Here is a 16,465-nt window from a genome sequence, read left to right as displayed (position 1 = left end):
GAGCCTCTAGTCATGGGATTCAAATAAGTTATAGATCGGATGTAGTAAGAAGCTTACGGAGATGATTGAGTGGCCAAGATGGGATCATCCGCCCTCGGTATAGGAGGAGATTAACTCAAGGAAGACGATGCAGAAAAATCCCTAGCCAGGATTTTGAGGATATTAGAGAAGGCGTTCTCCAATGATCCCTGTTACGCATCAGTACTAATCGAATGGCGTATTAGTGTTTGACGATAAACCATACCCTAAGTCATTTGAGAGTTTCGCGTAGATGATGGATTATACATATACGATCACTGATGATGGTAAAGGTTCCATGAGAGAGTTTGAGACTACTCGATATCTTCTAGAGCACGAGGTGTAGCTTGTCACCCCACGGGCTGGAAACTTAACCTATCGATTGGGATAAATCGATCCTCATTTAATTAATCTATATGTTGATATAGTTAACTAATAATGTTGCTCAATAAATGTTATTGGACCACTAAAGTTATTAACTAGAATGATACACAAGCCTAGAGAGTCACACGCATAAGATCATAAGGGCACTGGTGGATATATTTTACTTTGGCGGGTTTTTGAGAAAAACCTTAAGTAAAATATAAAGAGGGAAAGGGGTCTCATTTTAAGCACCCATGCAAGCCTGATTTGAGAGCCCTCCCTTTCTCCACTCTCTTCTCCCCTCATCCAAGGAAGAGCGTCTTCATGGTGAGGAGATCTTCAAGATTTTCAAGAAGAGTTGAAGAAGAAGACATGGAGATCCAAGCGCCGAGTGATTGCGTGGATACTTCTAGAGGCTGGACGCGTGAATGGCTTCATAACAATCTCAGAGCGACAAAGTCAAGGGTGGAATGAGTTCCCCAAAAGGTACTTTCAATATGTTAATTTTAAAGATCAATTGTGAATCGATCAACACGCTTCTCCATCCATGGAAACGTGTTTTCCATGGATGAACCAAGGCACTGAACCCAACAAATCATTCCTAATAATTATATGAATTGGACAACTAGGTATTCAAAGATAGAAGCTGAATACATTGCACCAGTCGAAGCCACCATGCAAGTAGTACGGTTGAAGAAATTCATCACTGAGCTTAGCATTGTTCCTTAGATCTCAGGGCATATTTCAAGGTTGTGTGACAACAATGGTACAGTAGCACAAGATAAAGAACCATGGTCTCATCAGAACTTGAAACACATTCAGAGACACTTTCACTTGATTACGGAGATCATCGCTCAAGGAGATATTGTGACAAAAAGGGTTCCATTAACTGTCAACATAGCAGACCCACATATAGCACCTAGGTCACGATGTTTTTGAGGTGTCACTAAAAAACAATAGGATTTTTTTATAAGGTTGATTGACACTATTTGATCCCACTTATATGATAAGTATGGCTAATCATGTGGCCATTATTGTGGAAGACAGAAATGGCAAATGATGGTTCCTCTTTAGACAAAGAGTTCATTGCAGTGATCTGTATAAATCCCCAAGTATCATTATTGTGTAAGTGGTATGTAGAGCAGAGACACCAAAGACATCTTATGTATGTACGTCCATGTTTTGTGTGAGATGTATGATTCCCTAACCATGGGATTCGAACATGTTTTAGCTTGGACTTGGCAATAAATATACAAAAGTGATTGAGTGATCAAGGTAAAATTATCATCCATTGTAATAAGAGGAGATTGACTTGAGGAAGAAGTTTCTTCAAATCCATGACCATGGTAATAGGGAATAGGAAAATGTGTTCTCTAGTGATCCTCGTTATACATCATTACTAACTGAATGGCTAACCATAATATAATTATTTCAAGAGTCTTGTGCAAATGAAGGATTATACATATTTGGTAACTGATGATGGTAAAAAAGCTCCATTAGATGAACAATAAACTATATCTTGTAGGTCACGAGGTGTAGCTTGGGACCCCATGAACTGGAAAATTAATATCAATTGGGCTAAATTGTTCCCTGATTTATTAATCTATATGTTGATACCATTAATTAATAAGTTGATCAATAAATGGTATTCAGCTTTTAGATTGATATACAGGCCCAAAGTGTCACACACATAATATTAAAGGGTGTTGAAATATATACTTTATTAATAAGGACTTTTATGAAAAAATTTGAACAAGTATAAACAAGGAGGGCACCTGTTTTAGGTCCTCGTGCCAGCTAGATCTCCCCTTAACCCCCCCCCCCCACACCTTGTCATTTTTCACTCTACGGATTCTTGATGACCAGAAGATCAACAACATCTTGAAGAAGAGTTGGAGAAGAAGAGGAGATCCAAAAATTACTTGATCACGTGGAAACATGTAGGGGCAAGACGAAGGGCTTGAAAGGACTCTCCCGAGGATCAAGTCATTGGTGGACCAAGTTTCCCAAACAGTACACACAGTTTAGTTTGATTTAGAATTCTATTGATAATTGATATTTAGCTTCCGCTGCATGGAAAAGTGTTTCCCAGCCTTCCATTCATGTCCCAAAACCCAACACAGTAAAGTGCATCGTCTAAGACGCATGAATTTCGGACATAAATACTTGGGGAAACTAAAACGTAGAAATATATATTTCAATTTTGTTGATTTTTTTGTAGAATGAATAAGTCATTAAAAATATTTGGAAACATAATGGTAAATCTTAAAATCTTTAGAGGCATTCTATTGTTCTACACAATTTTAATTTAATAAATGTCAATGAATAATATAATGTCCATGGATGAATGTTTTAGGATTATGAAATAACCTTGGATGAATGTTGATAAAACCCATAAATATATATAGCATCAATTGTGTTGACTTTTTTGCAGAATAAATGAGTCATTAAACATATTTGGAAACATAATGCTAAATCTTAAAATGTTTAGAGACATTCTAATTGTTCCACGGAATTTTAATTCAATAAAATTCAGTAAATAATAGTTTGTCCATGGATGAATGTTTTAGGATTATGAAATAACCTTTGATAAATTGTTATAAAACCCAAAAATATATAATAAAACTTTTGACCAATGGTGAGGTGTGATGTATGTTCAATCATAAACAATTTGGACTGGGAAATTATAAATCTGATTCACAATCATATGATTCCAACGATGCATTGGTTTAGGGAATGTGGCGCTAAGTTCATTATTTTTACCAATTCATTAAATTCATTATTCAAATATTTTAGGATCTAATATTTTGATATATTAAAACTTATGTGTTTTGTTTTCTATTTGTTATAATCACACTACTTTTTCTATCAGTTTTGAAACTAAGAATGATAGACCATTTCACAAAAAAACTGTTTTTATTTATTTCAAAAAATATGTTATTGAATGTTTAATGAATATACCATTCTAAAATGTAATAAGGTATTGTGGGAACAATAAAAAAATTCTTATCCGATATATATATTTTCTACTTTTGTGATTTATGTGTTTATAAATTATTTCCTTTTACGCTTGATCCTTACGCTTTAATATATGTGCCTATTCATCCATAATGAATCTACTTTACAATAGCTTGTACGAAATATTTAAATAACATATTATAATTATTTCATGGAAAATAATGAATGGGGCTTGAAGAGAAATAATTTTGAGTTAAAAATGAGATGATCATGGAAGCTTATGGTGAACTAATTTAACTTACATGTGATAAATATAAAATTTAGGCAGTATTTGATGTGGATATAAATACAAAAAATTGAGAGTAATTTAGTGTTAGATTGTTGGATTGGTCATAATTTATTTGATGTGGAAAACTCAGAGAAATTCAATGTTGGATTGGTCATAGTTTGAAGAATCATATTCTTTCAGCATTGTTTGGAATATTTGGATATAATCCTTGGAACATAATACAAAATTTCAAACTTGTTTGGGGATATTTGAGTTATATTGAATAATTATAAAATATATCCTGGCTGTAATTTTTTAGTAGACCCCAGAAGTTATTAATTTAAAACTATTCACAATGTAGTGGTTCTGTTTAGATATTCAAATGCTATGATCAAGATAGCTACAGTGAAATATCGTGTGGATCAACGTGAATATACATGTGATCTTAAATGAGAGTTTAATCACATCCAAACAAGTAAAAAATAATAAAGGCAGTGATGTAAAAAGGAAGCAATAATAATTGACAAAACCTGCCACTCAGTATGACCATAAATGTTTTTCCTGGAAAAAAAACATCACTAAGATAATATAAAACACTAAAAAATGACGAGATAACGGCTAAAAATTTTACGGAAATATCTCTCTGCACAAGATTCAAAGCATAATTGTGCGATCTTATCCAGAAAGGGAATGAGTGACTATGTACAATAATTAAATCAAACATAAACGAATGTTTCCCATCAAAGATAGTAAATATCATTTAAAGAATTACTCCAGCTTATGCACATTCGTATGTTATCGAGTAATTCATTCATGAAGCGCTTTTCGTCAACAAAGAAAATTAAAAGGAAAATTCCATAACTGAAAACTTTCAATTCTGATCACCATAGACAATCATAATATCAAATCCCCCAAGCAGTATAAAGAACTAATTAACAGCAGATGTTGCATCAAAAACAAGTTTTCATCCCAAGTAGTAACAGGGCAAGAAAGTTAAATGTCATCATCACGTGAGGAAGAGAAGACACCCACCTCCATGCTTTGCCAACATTTATTACACAACGTTTTATGTACCTACAGATTAAAAAGATGAATGAGCACAATGAAAACAGAGATAGAAAAAATGAAAAGAAAACAAAACCAACGTAGAAATAAAAACAAACCTATCAGTAACCAAATATTAAAAAAATCATAGAGATGATGACTGACTATGGCAGATCAATTCATGCGGCCACGGCTTCTAACAGCTCCTTCTGTGCACGATCTCTGATCCTCCTCTCCAGTTCCGGTCTGAAATGCCTGATAAGCCCCTGCACAGGCCATGCAGCAGCATCTCCCAGAGCACAAATAGTGTGGCCCTCTATCTGTTTAGTGATCTCCTGAAGCATGTCTATCTCCTCAATCTTCGCATTCCCCACCTTCAATCTCTCCATGATCATCCACAGCCAACCCGTCCCCTCTCGGCACGGGGTACACTGCCCGCAACTCTCGTGCTTGTAGAAGTACGAAAGCCTCGCAATGGCATCCACCACGTCAGTCGATTTGTCCATGACGATAACAGCGGCAGTACCGAGCCCCGACTGCACCGCCTTCAGCGCGTCGTAATCCATCAACACGTCGTCACATATGTGCTTGGGGAGGAGCGGGACGGACGAACCTCCCGGTATGATGGCCAGCAGATTATCCCACCCTCCTCTCACTCCTCCACAGTGCCTCTCGATCAGCTCTTTCAAGGGTATGCTCATCTCCTCTTCCACGGTGCATGGCTTGTTGACGTGGCCCGAGATGCAGTACAACTTCGTCCCCGAGTTGTTCTTCCTGCCAAAGCTGGAAAACCACTCCGGCCCCCGCCTCAGTATCGTCGGAGACACGGCCACGGTCTCAACATTGGTGACGGTTGTCGGACAGCCATAGAGACCGGCATTAGCAGGGAAAGGCGGCTTCAACCTGGGTTTTCCTTGCTTCCCTTCGAGACTCTCTAGAAGGGCAGTTTCCTCCCCGCAGATGTATGCCCCAGCGCCGAAATGAATGTGGACATCGAAGTCGTAGCCAGATCCACAGGCATTTTTCCCAAGGAACCCAGCTGCATAGGCTTCTTTTCTGGCCTTCTCAAGGTTTAATCTCTCATTGACATACTCGCCCCGGATGTAGATGTATGCCGCTGACGCCCTCATTCCGACACCGGCAATTAGGCAGCCTTCGAGCAGTTTGTGCGGGTCATGGCGCATGATTTCTCTGTCTTTGCATGTACCAGGCTCGCTCTCGTCGGCATTGACGACGAGATACGAGGGGCGTCCGTCTGAGACCTTGGGCATGAATGACCATTTCAAGCCGGAGGGGAAGCCGGCGCCGCCTCGGCCACGGAGACCGGACTTCTTCATTTCATTGACTATCCAGTCAGCACCTTTCAGAACAAGGTCCTTGGTGCGGTGCCAGTCGCCTCGCTTCATGGCGCCTTTGAGGAATGGGTCATGGATTCCATATAGATTGGTGAAAATCCGGTCTTCGTCCTTCAGGCCGCCGAAGTGGGTCTTCTCTGGAGGTGGCGGCGGGGGCGGAGGCATCGGGGTAGTTCCTGTGGGAGCTGCCTGAGTGCTAAGTGACCTGGAAGCAGAGGCTGGGAAAGAAAGGTAATGCTGGCAGACCCTGGATGCTCTGGGAAGAGAAAGAATCTTCCTTATGGAACCCTGCAGATGAGAAAGAATCTTGTAGATATAAAATGGGTATCATGTAAAAGATATTGGTTTCAGTTTGATGATGAAATGGTTTCAGTTTTCTTTAATTTCTCAGACTCGATTAAAACTGGGCCGGGTGAATGATAGTTGGACAGAAGAATTGCCAAAAACGCTGGTAAAGTCTATCAATTTGAGGGAAATAAGGATCTGTCAGTATGTTTGTACAGAGTTGTATCTCAAGGATTCGATTGAGAAGGAATAGCATCGAAATATTTGAACATTCATTATTTTGATCGATATGATAGATAGGAAAGATGTCACCAGATTCGTCACAGTAAAAAATTAAGATACAAGAGAAACCCACCAAAAATCAGATCAGCAATGGGGGAGAAAAGCTATCAAATAACGTTAAAAAGTATCAGGAAACCTCTTCCTACTAGAATTAAGGCGAGGCAAAACTCAAACAAAGCGAAACACGAACCCATCAGCGGATCAATCGCTGATTTTCAAATAAACTACAACGCCACGAAAATAAGGGATTCGAGAAGGGAAAAACGAGTCTAACATAAGCAAAAACCATCATTTTAATAACAAATCAGTCTCCTTCGTCCTCAAAAACCGACGAAAGGCAAAAGTATTCTCTGTCCGGCACATCCACGAACCCTCGAGAGGAGAAAAATCCCCAAATCTAAGAATCTTATAAAACCCTAAATTCAGACGGGAAAAAACCAAAATTGAGACATCCTCCGCATCAGAATCGATCAAGGAAGCTTACCATTTTGCCCAACTTCGACGGTTCCTCGCCTTTCCTCTCTGCCCGGAAGACTGGAAGAAATCTCCGACCTCGATATCGATATATGTATTTATACAAAAGTATGAACATAGTGAGAGATATGGAATTACGTAAATTCCAACCAACGGTCAAGATTTGAGATCACCGCGATTCGATTGGTGTACCCCAATCCACACCGTTGTTTTAATAGACCCAAAAGGGCAAGTCAAACCGATTTATATCTGAACCGCTAGGGGACACGTGGAAGGCCCCCATGGCCTTGAATAAAACCCTTAATATTTCCAGAGGTAAATAGCACGGGACATCCCAAACCATGTCCAAAATCTGCGAGTTAACCTTAGTTTTTTTTTGGCACGGTATATCCCAAACTCGCTAAGTCGATGGTGATATATATCCCGGTGATGACGTGGAATCCATCGTGGCTGCCAGGTGGATCTCCGGCCAGATTTTGACCTGGCGGAAACCTCTTGGCAGCCACGCAAGATTCCACGTCATAAGGGGATATGTCGACGTGACAAGGGTTTAACTTAAAGAGAGAGAGAGAGAGGCGGGCTAGAGAGAGAGAGAGGTTCTAGAGAGATAAAGAGAGGCGTTCTATAGAGAGAGAAAGGGAGAGAGAGGCGCTCTAGAGAAACCCGACCGAATCGAATCGCACGGGAGAGTGAGGCGCTCTTGAACAGAGACATAGACAGGGACAGAGGGGAAGGTCATCGACGATCGTCGTAGATATTGGAGAGAGAGAAAGAGAGTGGGAGGGGGGGTTCCGCCAAGAGTTCGCGGGCCTCGGCGGCCGGCGGCAGAGGTGGTTTCGCCTCACTCTCCTGCGCGATTTGATTCGACCGGGTCTCTCTAGAGTGCCTCTCTAGAGTGCCTCTCTCTCCCTTTCTCTCTCTATAGAACGCCTCTCTCTAGAACGCCTCTCTTTCTAGAACGCCTCTCTCTCTCCCCTTCTCTCTCTCTCTAGCCCGCCTCTCTCTCTCCTTCTCTCTCTCTAGAATGCATGTCTTTAAATTAAACCCTTGGTAGGTCAACATATCCCCTTATGATGTGGAATCCTGCGTGGCTGCCAGGTGGGTTCCGCCAGGTCAAAATCTGGCCGGAGATCCACCTGGCAGCCACGATGGATTCCACATCATCACCGGGATATATCACCGTCGACTTAGCGAGTTTGGGATATACCGTGCCAAAAAAAAGCTAAGGTTAACTCGCAGATTTTGGACATGGTTTGGGATGTACCGTGCTATTTACCCAATTTCCAGAAGAGTAAAATTATTATTTGAAGCACCTAGAGTAATATATATAAAGGGTTTAATCAATTTAATGAAATAATAAAACCCTTATATGAATGTTCAGTTTAATGAAATAGTGCACTAGTGATTTGTTTACAACCAATCATTTAACCAAAGCTCATTGTTTTGACATCAAGAACATTAAAAAATCATGCTTAAAATTTGAAAAATATAAGTCCTTTGACATCATAACGAGTCCTTTGGCTCGTTATGATTTTTAAATATATTAAGGTATTTCGTAGGATTTTTTCCATCAGTTGATTGCCCGCGTGGTAGACATTTATTTTGCGTTGCGATCTTTCTCCTCTCTTGTGAGCCCAGTCGGCTGCGGAGCTGAAAGTCACTATTAGTTGGTAATCACATATCGAATAAATCAAGTTGCACGAGTACTATGTAAAGTTTGTTCATATTAGCCTATTGGTTTCAATAAAAAAGTATCCCATGTGCGAGTTTGTGGACAATATTCTCTGCTATGGGCATCTAACATGTGGGCTAGTGTGGGTTCTATGTGTGCTCCTTGTGCTTCCCCTCCTAGGGTTGGCTCCTTGCGCTGTTGCACGTGGCTCTGCTGCTTGCACTTCAGCTACTACATTTTCCATCTTTATAATATTATTTAAATTCATACCTGTAAAATATAAAATAACCAACTCGATGGAAATAATCAAACTCTTTGAGAGTAATCATGTTAAAAATATTTTAAAAGATAATTAATGAGCCTTTAAAATGTGTAAAAGTTATACTAAAAATTGTAATGTTAATAAAAACGCCCCAATTAATGTATGAAATGCGAGCTAATATCAAAACGAGGTAATGTCAATAAAATTATGTTGAAATAGCCTTAGGATATGTATGATTACATGCATCAAGAAAATATTATCATCATTTCATTCTCCATCTCTATTGCTCTTATTTTTGCAATCTCATCATTATCTGCTATCTACAATACTTAATATTAATAATTTTAACTTTTCCACCTCCTATCTCATATTTTGTATGTACATCCCCTCGTCTTGTTAGCCATTGCATAAAAAAACTACAACCCTAATTACTATTACGCATGGAGATGATCTATATTTATCTATATGTATATTCCTTTACATGATTTTAAACCCATCTAAGGTCAAATCAACAGATGAGTTAAAACCCTACTTTTGAGTTTATCAATGATGTGTGGGGCAATCATGAGATAATACATTCTCTAATATTTCCACTATTATCCGGGGATTTTATTTCATAAACTTCCTTGACTCTATTTCCTCTGATGCCGAGGTTGGACTATCTCATCTGGACCACAAAATCATTGTTGTGGACTTGTCGCTGCACTCAAGTTTCGACTCCATTTCCTCTAATATGTCAAAATTCAATCGTCCATCCACAAGGTGTCTTTGGTGTCTTGAGCCTAAAAACCCCTTACACAACCATGACATGACTCATCCCCATAAACATTAGGTGTAATTGCATTCAAGGATTTACACATGTCAATTCAACAAACTCTTTCCCCAAAGAGCACCCATTGTTTGTCCTTAAATATATATATAGTAATGGGCATGTAATCATCCATACTCATCATACGAGTGGGACTAGGTAAGGCCAAATTTTCAGATCTTTTGATTTCACTCTAGGGAATCCTTCAAATAAGAACATTTAGAATGCTTCTCTGAAGGCTAATGAATGTCATGTTATGCTTCCATCATATCTCACTTTCTCATTGCATGTATTAATGAACTTCAATTATAAGCATCACACATACTTTATAATAAATTTATTATGTCAATAAATATTAAGTGAGACACATAATGTATTATTACCTTGCACGTCACATATATTTACAAAAAATACTTGGAACTTTTTAAGAGCGTTTGACCTCTATCTAAGTGGAGGATTGATAAACAACAAATTAGGGTTATCACAGAATCATAAAAAAGTTCAATGTCTTCTTGGATATCAGGCTTCTGGCATCTAGTGTTCGATTGAGCAAATATGCATAAACTCTATTCCATCTCAATGGCGTGTAATACCAGAGAATAGCAGAGTTTGCTGGCCCCTAATTATAACACGACTTATCCATAGAATAACTCATGAAATTCAGGATCACATGTGCCACTCAAGATTGTGGCCCACATTCATTAATTAAAATAAATAGGAAAATCATGGGACACTTATAGGTTATAATAACTTGCGGCCCATTTACAAACAAATAGTAGAAAAAACAAAAACATACAACAAAACAACAGAAGGAAGGTCTCTAATCAACGGGTCACTTTACGTACTCTAAGGATTCTGATTAATTCAAATCTAAACAAGTCTGATTATGAGATATAAGAAAAATATTTACAAGAAATTAACTCATATTTTAGGTGTTATGAATAATTAAATAAGATAAGAAATAGATATTATTGCTTATGACATTTTTTTCTCTACAAATTTATCGTCAAACTTTTCATAAAAATGCCATGGTAAAAACCATTATATCAATCCATGATATAGTAAACCCAAAAAAAGTCTGAGTAAATCTCACTATATATCTTTTGGCATAGAAATTTATCTTATTTACTAAAGTAAGGCAAAAAAATTGTGCTAAATGTTATAAAATTGAGAAAAATCAGAATTTAATCCTGAAATGTAATAAATCATTTTAAGCTTTGATAAAATACATATATGATCATTTCAATGAAATTAAGGACATAAGTACATGAAGTAATTTTTTTATTTACAAAGATTGATTGATATTGAGTGTGGCCAACAAGCTAATCACACTTTTATGTATCATTTAAGTTCATCAAAATTAACATTTATATAGTATTATATTTTGTGTGGTGTTAATAATGAAACCCTTGAATACATGGAATGAAAAATTGTTTTATGACACAATTATAATACAATGGATTCAGGTCTTTTAACAAATGTTCTGAATATTACATTTAAAGGGTACTAAAGATGGAAATATTAAATAGAGATATAGTAACACCATAAAATGGTACGCAAATGATGAGTATCACAAATATTCTGATAATTACTTTTGAGAAAGTAAAGATAGATGGTGATTCTCATCAGAGAAATAATAATTAAATTGTTTCATGGGATTCCATTAATAGCATTAGACCTGAATTTGTATTGAGTTCATTGACGTTATGGTGGTTTATGTTGTCTCAAAAACTCGAGACATCAAAGGCGCCTTGTAGATGGGAATTTATGTCTTGATTATGACTCATGGGTCTGTAAGAATGGAATTCAAATTAGTCTAATATAAAAAAAGTCTACAATGGTGACTACCTAGCCAAGATGGGATCATTTGCCCTCGATATAAGATGAGATCAACTCAAGGAATAATATGTATTCAATTCATTGGGTAGTGTACTGGAAATATTGTATAAGGTTTTCTCCAATGATTTCTATTACCTACTAGTATTACCTGGAATGAATGCTTGGGGTTTGAGAATAGACAATACCCTAAGTCCTTGAGAAGTCTTATAAATATGAGGAATTATACTTATACCATAACTGATGACCGTGCAAGTTTCATGAGAGAGTTGTTATATTCTATATATGTTCTAGAACATGAACTATAGCTTGGCACAATGCATTGCAGAAACTAAACCTATTGATCGGGTTAAATCGATCCTTAATTAATCTACAAAATGGTATTGTTGATTAATAAGGTCTATCAATAAATACTATTCAGCCATTGATGTTATTAACTAATTACAGTGGCCTTCAGAGAATCACACTCCCAGGATTTTTGGGCCTTGTTTGAGATACTCAAAATTCAAGAATTTTATAAAAAGGTGACCCGAAGAATATAAACAGGGGCACTCATTTTCATGTTTCCATGCAAAGCAAATCTGGTTGCTCCCTTTTCTTTTATTTCCCCCTCAAATTCGGTTTCAAATTATATAGTTTCTAGCACTATAACCATCTCGATTGTCATCAAAGATTGTGGAACGCAACACAATGAATATGTTACATTTCCTTTCGTGCAAACTACATATATTGAACCTTCTCTATACGTACAAATTACATTTATAATGCTTTATAATATTTATTTTTTAGGAGTGATATTTTTAAGTATATCTGTGGGGCTTAATAATAATATGATTTTTCACTTAAAATGAGGCTGTTATCACTGGAATACGAAAATGGTTAGTATAAGATATCAACAAAATTTAAATATTATAATGTTGTATATGACCCTATGATAGATGAAGTTAAAACATTCAATAAAATGGATTTTCATGTATATAAATTTAATATTATATATAAATCTAATATTTAAAATTTTGAAAATAAACAATTATGAGACATCTTTTATGGGTAAAATGGTCATAATGTTTGCAAACAATATGGGACAACTAAGAGGCCCATCTTATCTTTATTGGTCGAGATGTTGGACTTTAAGTGGGATTCAAGATGAAGTGGTAAAATATTTAAAATAGTCTATTTTTTGCTTTTAAAATCAAATTAAGGGAAAAACCATTTGAAAGGATTTATATAAATAAAATAAATGTCATTGTTTAGTAAATAAAATAATTAAATTAAAATGTTTTCCTTTTTTATATTTTTGTAAAATCATTAAAATATAGTATACATGTCAAAACTATGGAGTGCGGCAATTATACATTTCACATGGATTTATTTAAACAACACACCATTTTCCATTAATTCGTTCTAATTTTTTGAAAATGACATGGAAATAAAACTGTTGGTACCTATTATCGACAATTTCAACAATACAAATGCTGATCCTTAGAAAAAATTAAAAATTTAATTGCATAAGTCCATAAATGGTTAGACTTGCTGCTTGTAAACTATCGTGCTAGAAACTATTATTTGATTTTATGATCTAAACTAATTATATAATTTTTATGATTTGAGTGTTTTCTTTAACATTTTTAATCAATACCATGCTTGGTGCATCAGGTGATAGAGGTTTTCCTTATACAGACATCATTAATATTGAATTTCGACAAAAAATAAACAAATTTGATTTTTATTTTTATGGATAAATATAATGTTATATTTATTCTCACCAAAAAAACTGAGACTTTATGTTTGTAAAAGTTTACTCATGACATTTAGTTTAAGATGGTAAAATGTTTAGGAGAAGACAAATCTCGGAGGGCTGAATGAGGCTCCTCAAGAGGATCTTCAATTAAATGTATTTATCTAATTGGATTTACGTAGTTGTGTGAACATTATTGGTTGTCACCATAAAATAGATCCATTTCACGTCTGGTTTTCCAACGCCAGTTTCAACATAGGAGAAGATGTTTACTTTTGAAAATATTTTAAGTGTCATTGAGAATTCCCTTCAGTTTTGCATGAACTGAAATTCATCATGTACTTGATCATTAAAATATTATCCGTGGATATTTCATCAAGACCATCACACAGTTATCATGTAATAGTATAACTAATTTCTGACGAGAAAAAGAACATTCCTTGAGATGATTCCATATCTACAAATTAATGTTAGTTAAAGAACATCACATAGATGAATTTCAGAAAAAATGCAACAGTAATGGATTTGACACTAAAATCTAAATGAACTCTAGTTTTTGCGTATTAAATGAGACAAAAATATTTGAGAATTGTGATCTATTCCAAGTATTTATCATCCATGAAGTGATTTTTTCTTATCACCGATACAGGAGGAAATTCCTTCAACGGAGCATTTGAAATAATCAACATTATCATTCATTAATATATTACTTCAATGCCCAATAAATCTAAAAGATAATACTCCAAATAAGTAAAAACACTAATTAACCGCATAAAAGGCGACGATTGGTGAAATCCAATCGGAACCGTTGTTTCAATAGACCTCGAGAAATTCCAAACTAACATCTGAACCGTCCGATTAAATCTGATCGGACGGTTGAAAAGATATGGTATTTTCGTCATTTCGGAACAAGTCGCGTAAGAAGAACAAGTGAAACCCTAACTCTCATTTCTCGTTCCTTTCGTCTTCAATCGCTCGTCTGCCGCCGTCGCCCTTGCCCGAAGCCATGGTCAGTCATCCTCTCCCGAGTGATCTTGATATTCCCTTTCTTCTATCCTTGTATGATTCCTAGCAATGATTTGATCTCTGGACTGTTGGGTGTCTGTAATCGTTCTGTTCTTTCACTAGAATCTGTGGATAAAATTAGGCCTTTCTATATCCGTTCTAGTCTTCTCCTTCAGTTTAACTGCATCTGGGTATTTAAAATCGTGTTTGCTGGATACTTGTTTTTAGGAATTTGTGGCTGGTTAACTATGTCGAATACTTTGATAGGCGCTACTCTCTGTTATATGTAGCCTCGTAGATCTTACTTTATTACCTGTTTTCTTGATGTTTTAATTTGTTAATATTATTCTTCATTTTTCTCATCCATTATTTGACTTTCGTTTATAAGACTACATCTGGGCATTGAGCATGTCGATGTTCCTCTTTTATTGTCGATTGCTGGAGTACTCATTGAAAATTTTAAGTCGGAATCTTTGACTCCTACCTCTTTATTCAAACTGTTCTAACTTATCGACATGTTTTTCTATTATTATCAGTGACGGACTGCTTGAATTATTTCGATTTTACATAATCGTTCACTTCATGTTTTGACATTTAATTTGAAAACAACCCTTTCTTCGCTAATTTGAGCGCACGGAAGGCTTAGAAGCGCATCATTGGCACAATATGCCGATTGTTTATGGGATTTTCTGAAGATTCATATATTTTTATTTTGACCACTCTCTTTTCTGCCTAGTTTCGCATTCTCAGTGGAATGTTATATTCGTGAAACTTCCTTATAATTTGTCACCTTGACAAAGCTTACCCTTGAAACATAATTTTCTTCATCTTTTAAACAATTTATAGGTGAACGTTCCGAAGACGAAGAAGACCTACTGCAAGCATTGCAAGAAGCATGCCTTGCACAAGGTAACCCAGTACAAGAAGGGCAAGGACAGTCTTTCTGTCCAGGGAAAGCGTCGTTATGACCGCAAGCAGTCTGGCTATGGTGGTCAAACTAAGCCCGTCTTCCACAAGAAGGTAAAACTAGATCTTTCTTCAACATATTAAATCCCCCGTAATCATATGAATGTTATGAATAATGTGAATATGATATCTGCTCTTGGTGGCTTACCCTTTTAAATCCCCTGGGAACTATTCCTTGAGTATAATTCGAAGGTATAAGGTCCATTTCTTTCAGCTGGATCGTTTCAAAAAATTTTTATTTTCAAGAGGATACAACTGAAACCAAGTTGTTGAATTTGCCGTAAAGCAATACTATTTGGTTGAGTAGTCGTATGATCTAATTTCTGTCGTTCGAGTTAGTTGGTAGTTTAATGGTATATGATACTTGGATCTCTGAATGAAATCTTCTTCTGGGCAGGCGAAAACCACCAAGAAGATTGTGTTGAAGTTGCAATGCCAGGGATGCAAGCACTACTCTCAGCACGCTATCAAGGTTTTGCCTACTTCATTTTATCTAAATTCTCTTTTTGTCTTCTTAATTGCCATTCATTTTCACCAATTCAAGTTATCTAGTCTCGTTCAAACTCTCTTTTTCACCTCTCTGAAATCTTTTTTTTCTTCCTGAATTTGTTGAACACTCTTTTGACTCGCTTGTCACATTATAGTATATTATTCAATGTTTTTAAAATTTTTGGATTCCTGTAACTCTCTTTCTGTTTTGTTGCAGAGATGCAAGCACTTTGAGATTGGAGGAGACAAGAAGGGCAAGGGAACATCTCTCTTCTAGTTCTTGGGCTATTTCTCTCACTGTTCACTTTCTCTTTCATTCCGTGGACAAGATCCTACTGTTGAGTCATTCTATCTTTTTTTTTTTTGCATGATGGTTATATATGTTTCTGGGTAGATTTTTTTTGACCTAATAGATATTTAATTTCTATTTAAATTCATTGTCGTCTACTTCGATTCTAGTAGCCCTTAATTATGGCCTTTGAATGCCATCTAAATATGTATTCTTACGTGCAGTACAAATTCACATCTGTGTGTAATTTGCATTGTTTGAATGAACACGCTATCTGAGATAAATTTCTTTAATATCAGAGTTGCAATGGAGTTCCAAATTTATCTTACACCAACTGGGTATGAAGTTCTCAT

At 36.2% G+C, this 16,465-nt stretch overlaps 2 protein-coding genes across 3 annotated transcripts; one reads left to right on the top strand and one right to left on the bottom strand.

Annotated features, from left to right (window-relative positions):
- Positions 1-4,448: 4,448 nt before the first annotated feature.
- On the bottom strand, positions 4,449-7,183 carry CI51 (51 kDa subunit of complex I). 2 transcript variants are annotated; one of them, XR_013580894.1, is made up of 3 exons: positions 7,058-7,183; positions 4,771-6,294; positions 4,449-4,681 (listed from the first exon to the last, which is right to left on the bottom strand). XR_013580894.1 is itself a non-coding variant. In XM_078572512.1 (3 exons), the coding sequence occupies exons 1-2, from the start codon at positions 7,163-7,165 to the stop codon at positions 4,831-4,833; spliced, it is 1,572 nt and encodes a 523-aa protein (XP_078428638.1). In that variant the 5' UTR covers positions 7,166-7,183; the 3' UTR covers positions 4,449-4,681; positions 4,817-4,830. The 2 variants fall into 2 exon arrangements, 1 of the variants encoding a protein (XP_078428638.1); XM_078572512.1 differs by having other exon boundaries at positions 4,817-6,294.
- A 7,081-nt stretch (positions 7,184-14,264) lies between these two features.
- LOC144700926 (large ribosomal subunit protein eL42) lies at positions 14,265-16,256 on the top strand. Its single transcript, XM_078572511.1, has 4 exons — positions 14,265-14,372; positions 15,215-15,388; positions 15,732-15,806; positions 16,041-16,256. The coding sequence occupies exons 1-4, from the start codon at positions 14,370-14,372 to the stop codon at positions 16,098-16,100; spliced, it is 312 nt and encodes a 103-aa protein (XP_078428637.1). The 5' UTR covers positions 14,265-14,369; the 3' UTR covers positions 16,101-16,256.
- Positions 16,257-16,465: the final 209 nt, after the last annotated feature.

This window comes from Wolffia australiana, chromosome 3, assembly GCF_029677425.1.
Source record: "Wolffia australiana isolate 7733 chromosome 3, ASM2967742v1".
Classification (NCBI taxonomy): domain Eukaryota; kingdom Viridiplantae; phylum Streptophyta; class Magnoliopsida; order Alismatales; family Araceae; genus Wolffia; species Wolffia australiana.
This window is presented reverse-complemented; position numbering and strand designations above follow the sequence as displayed.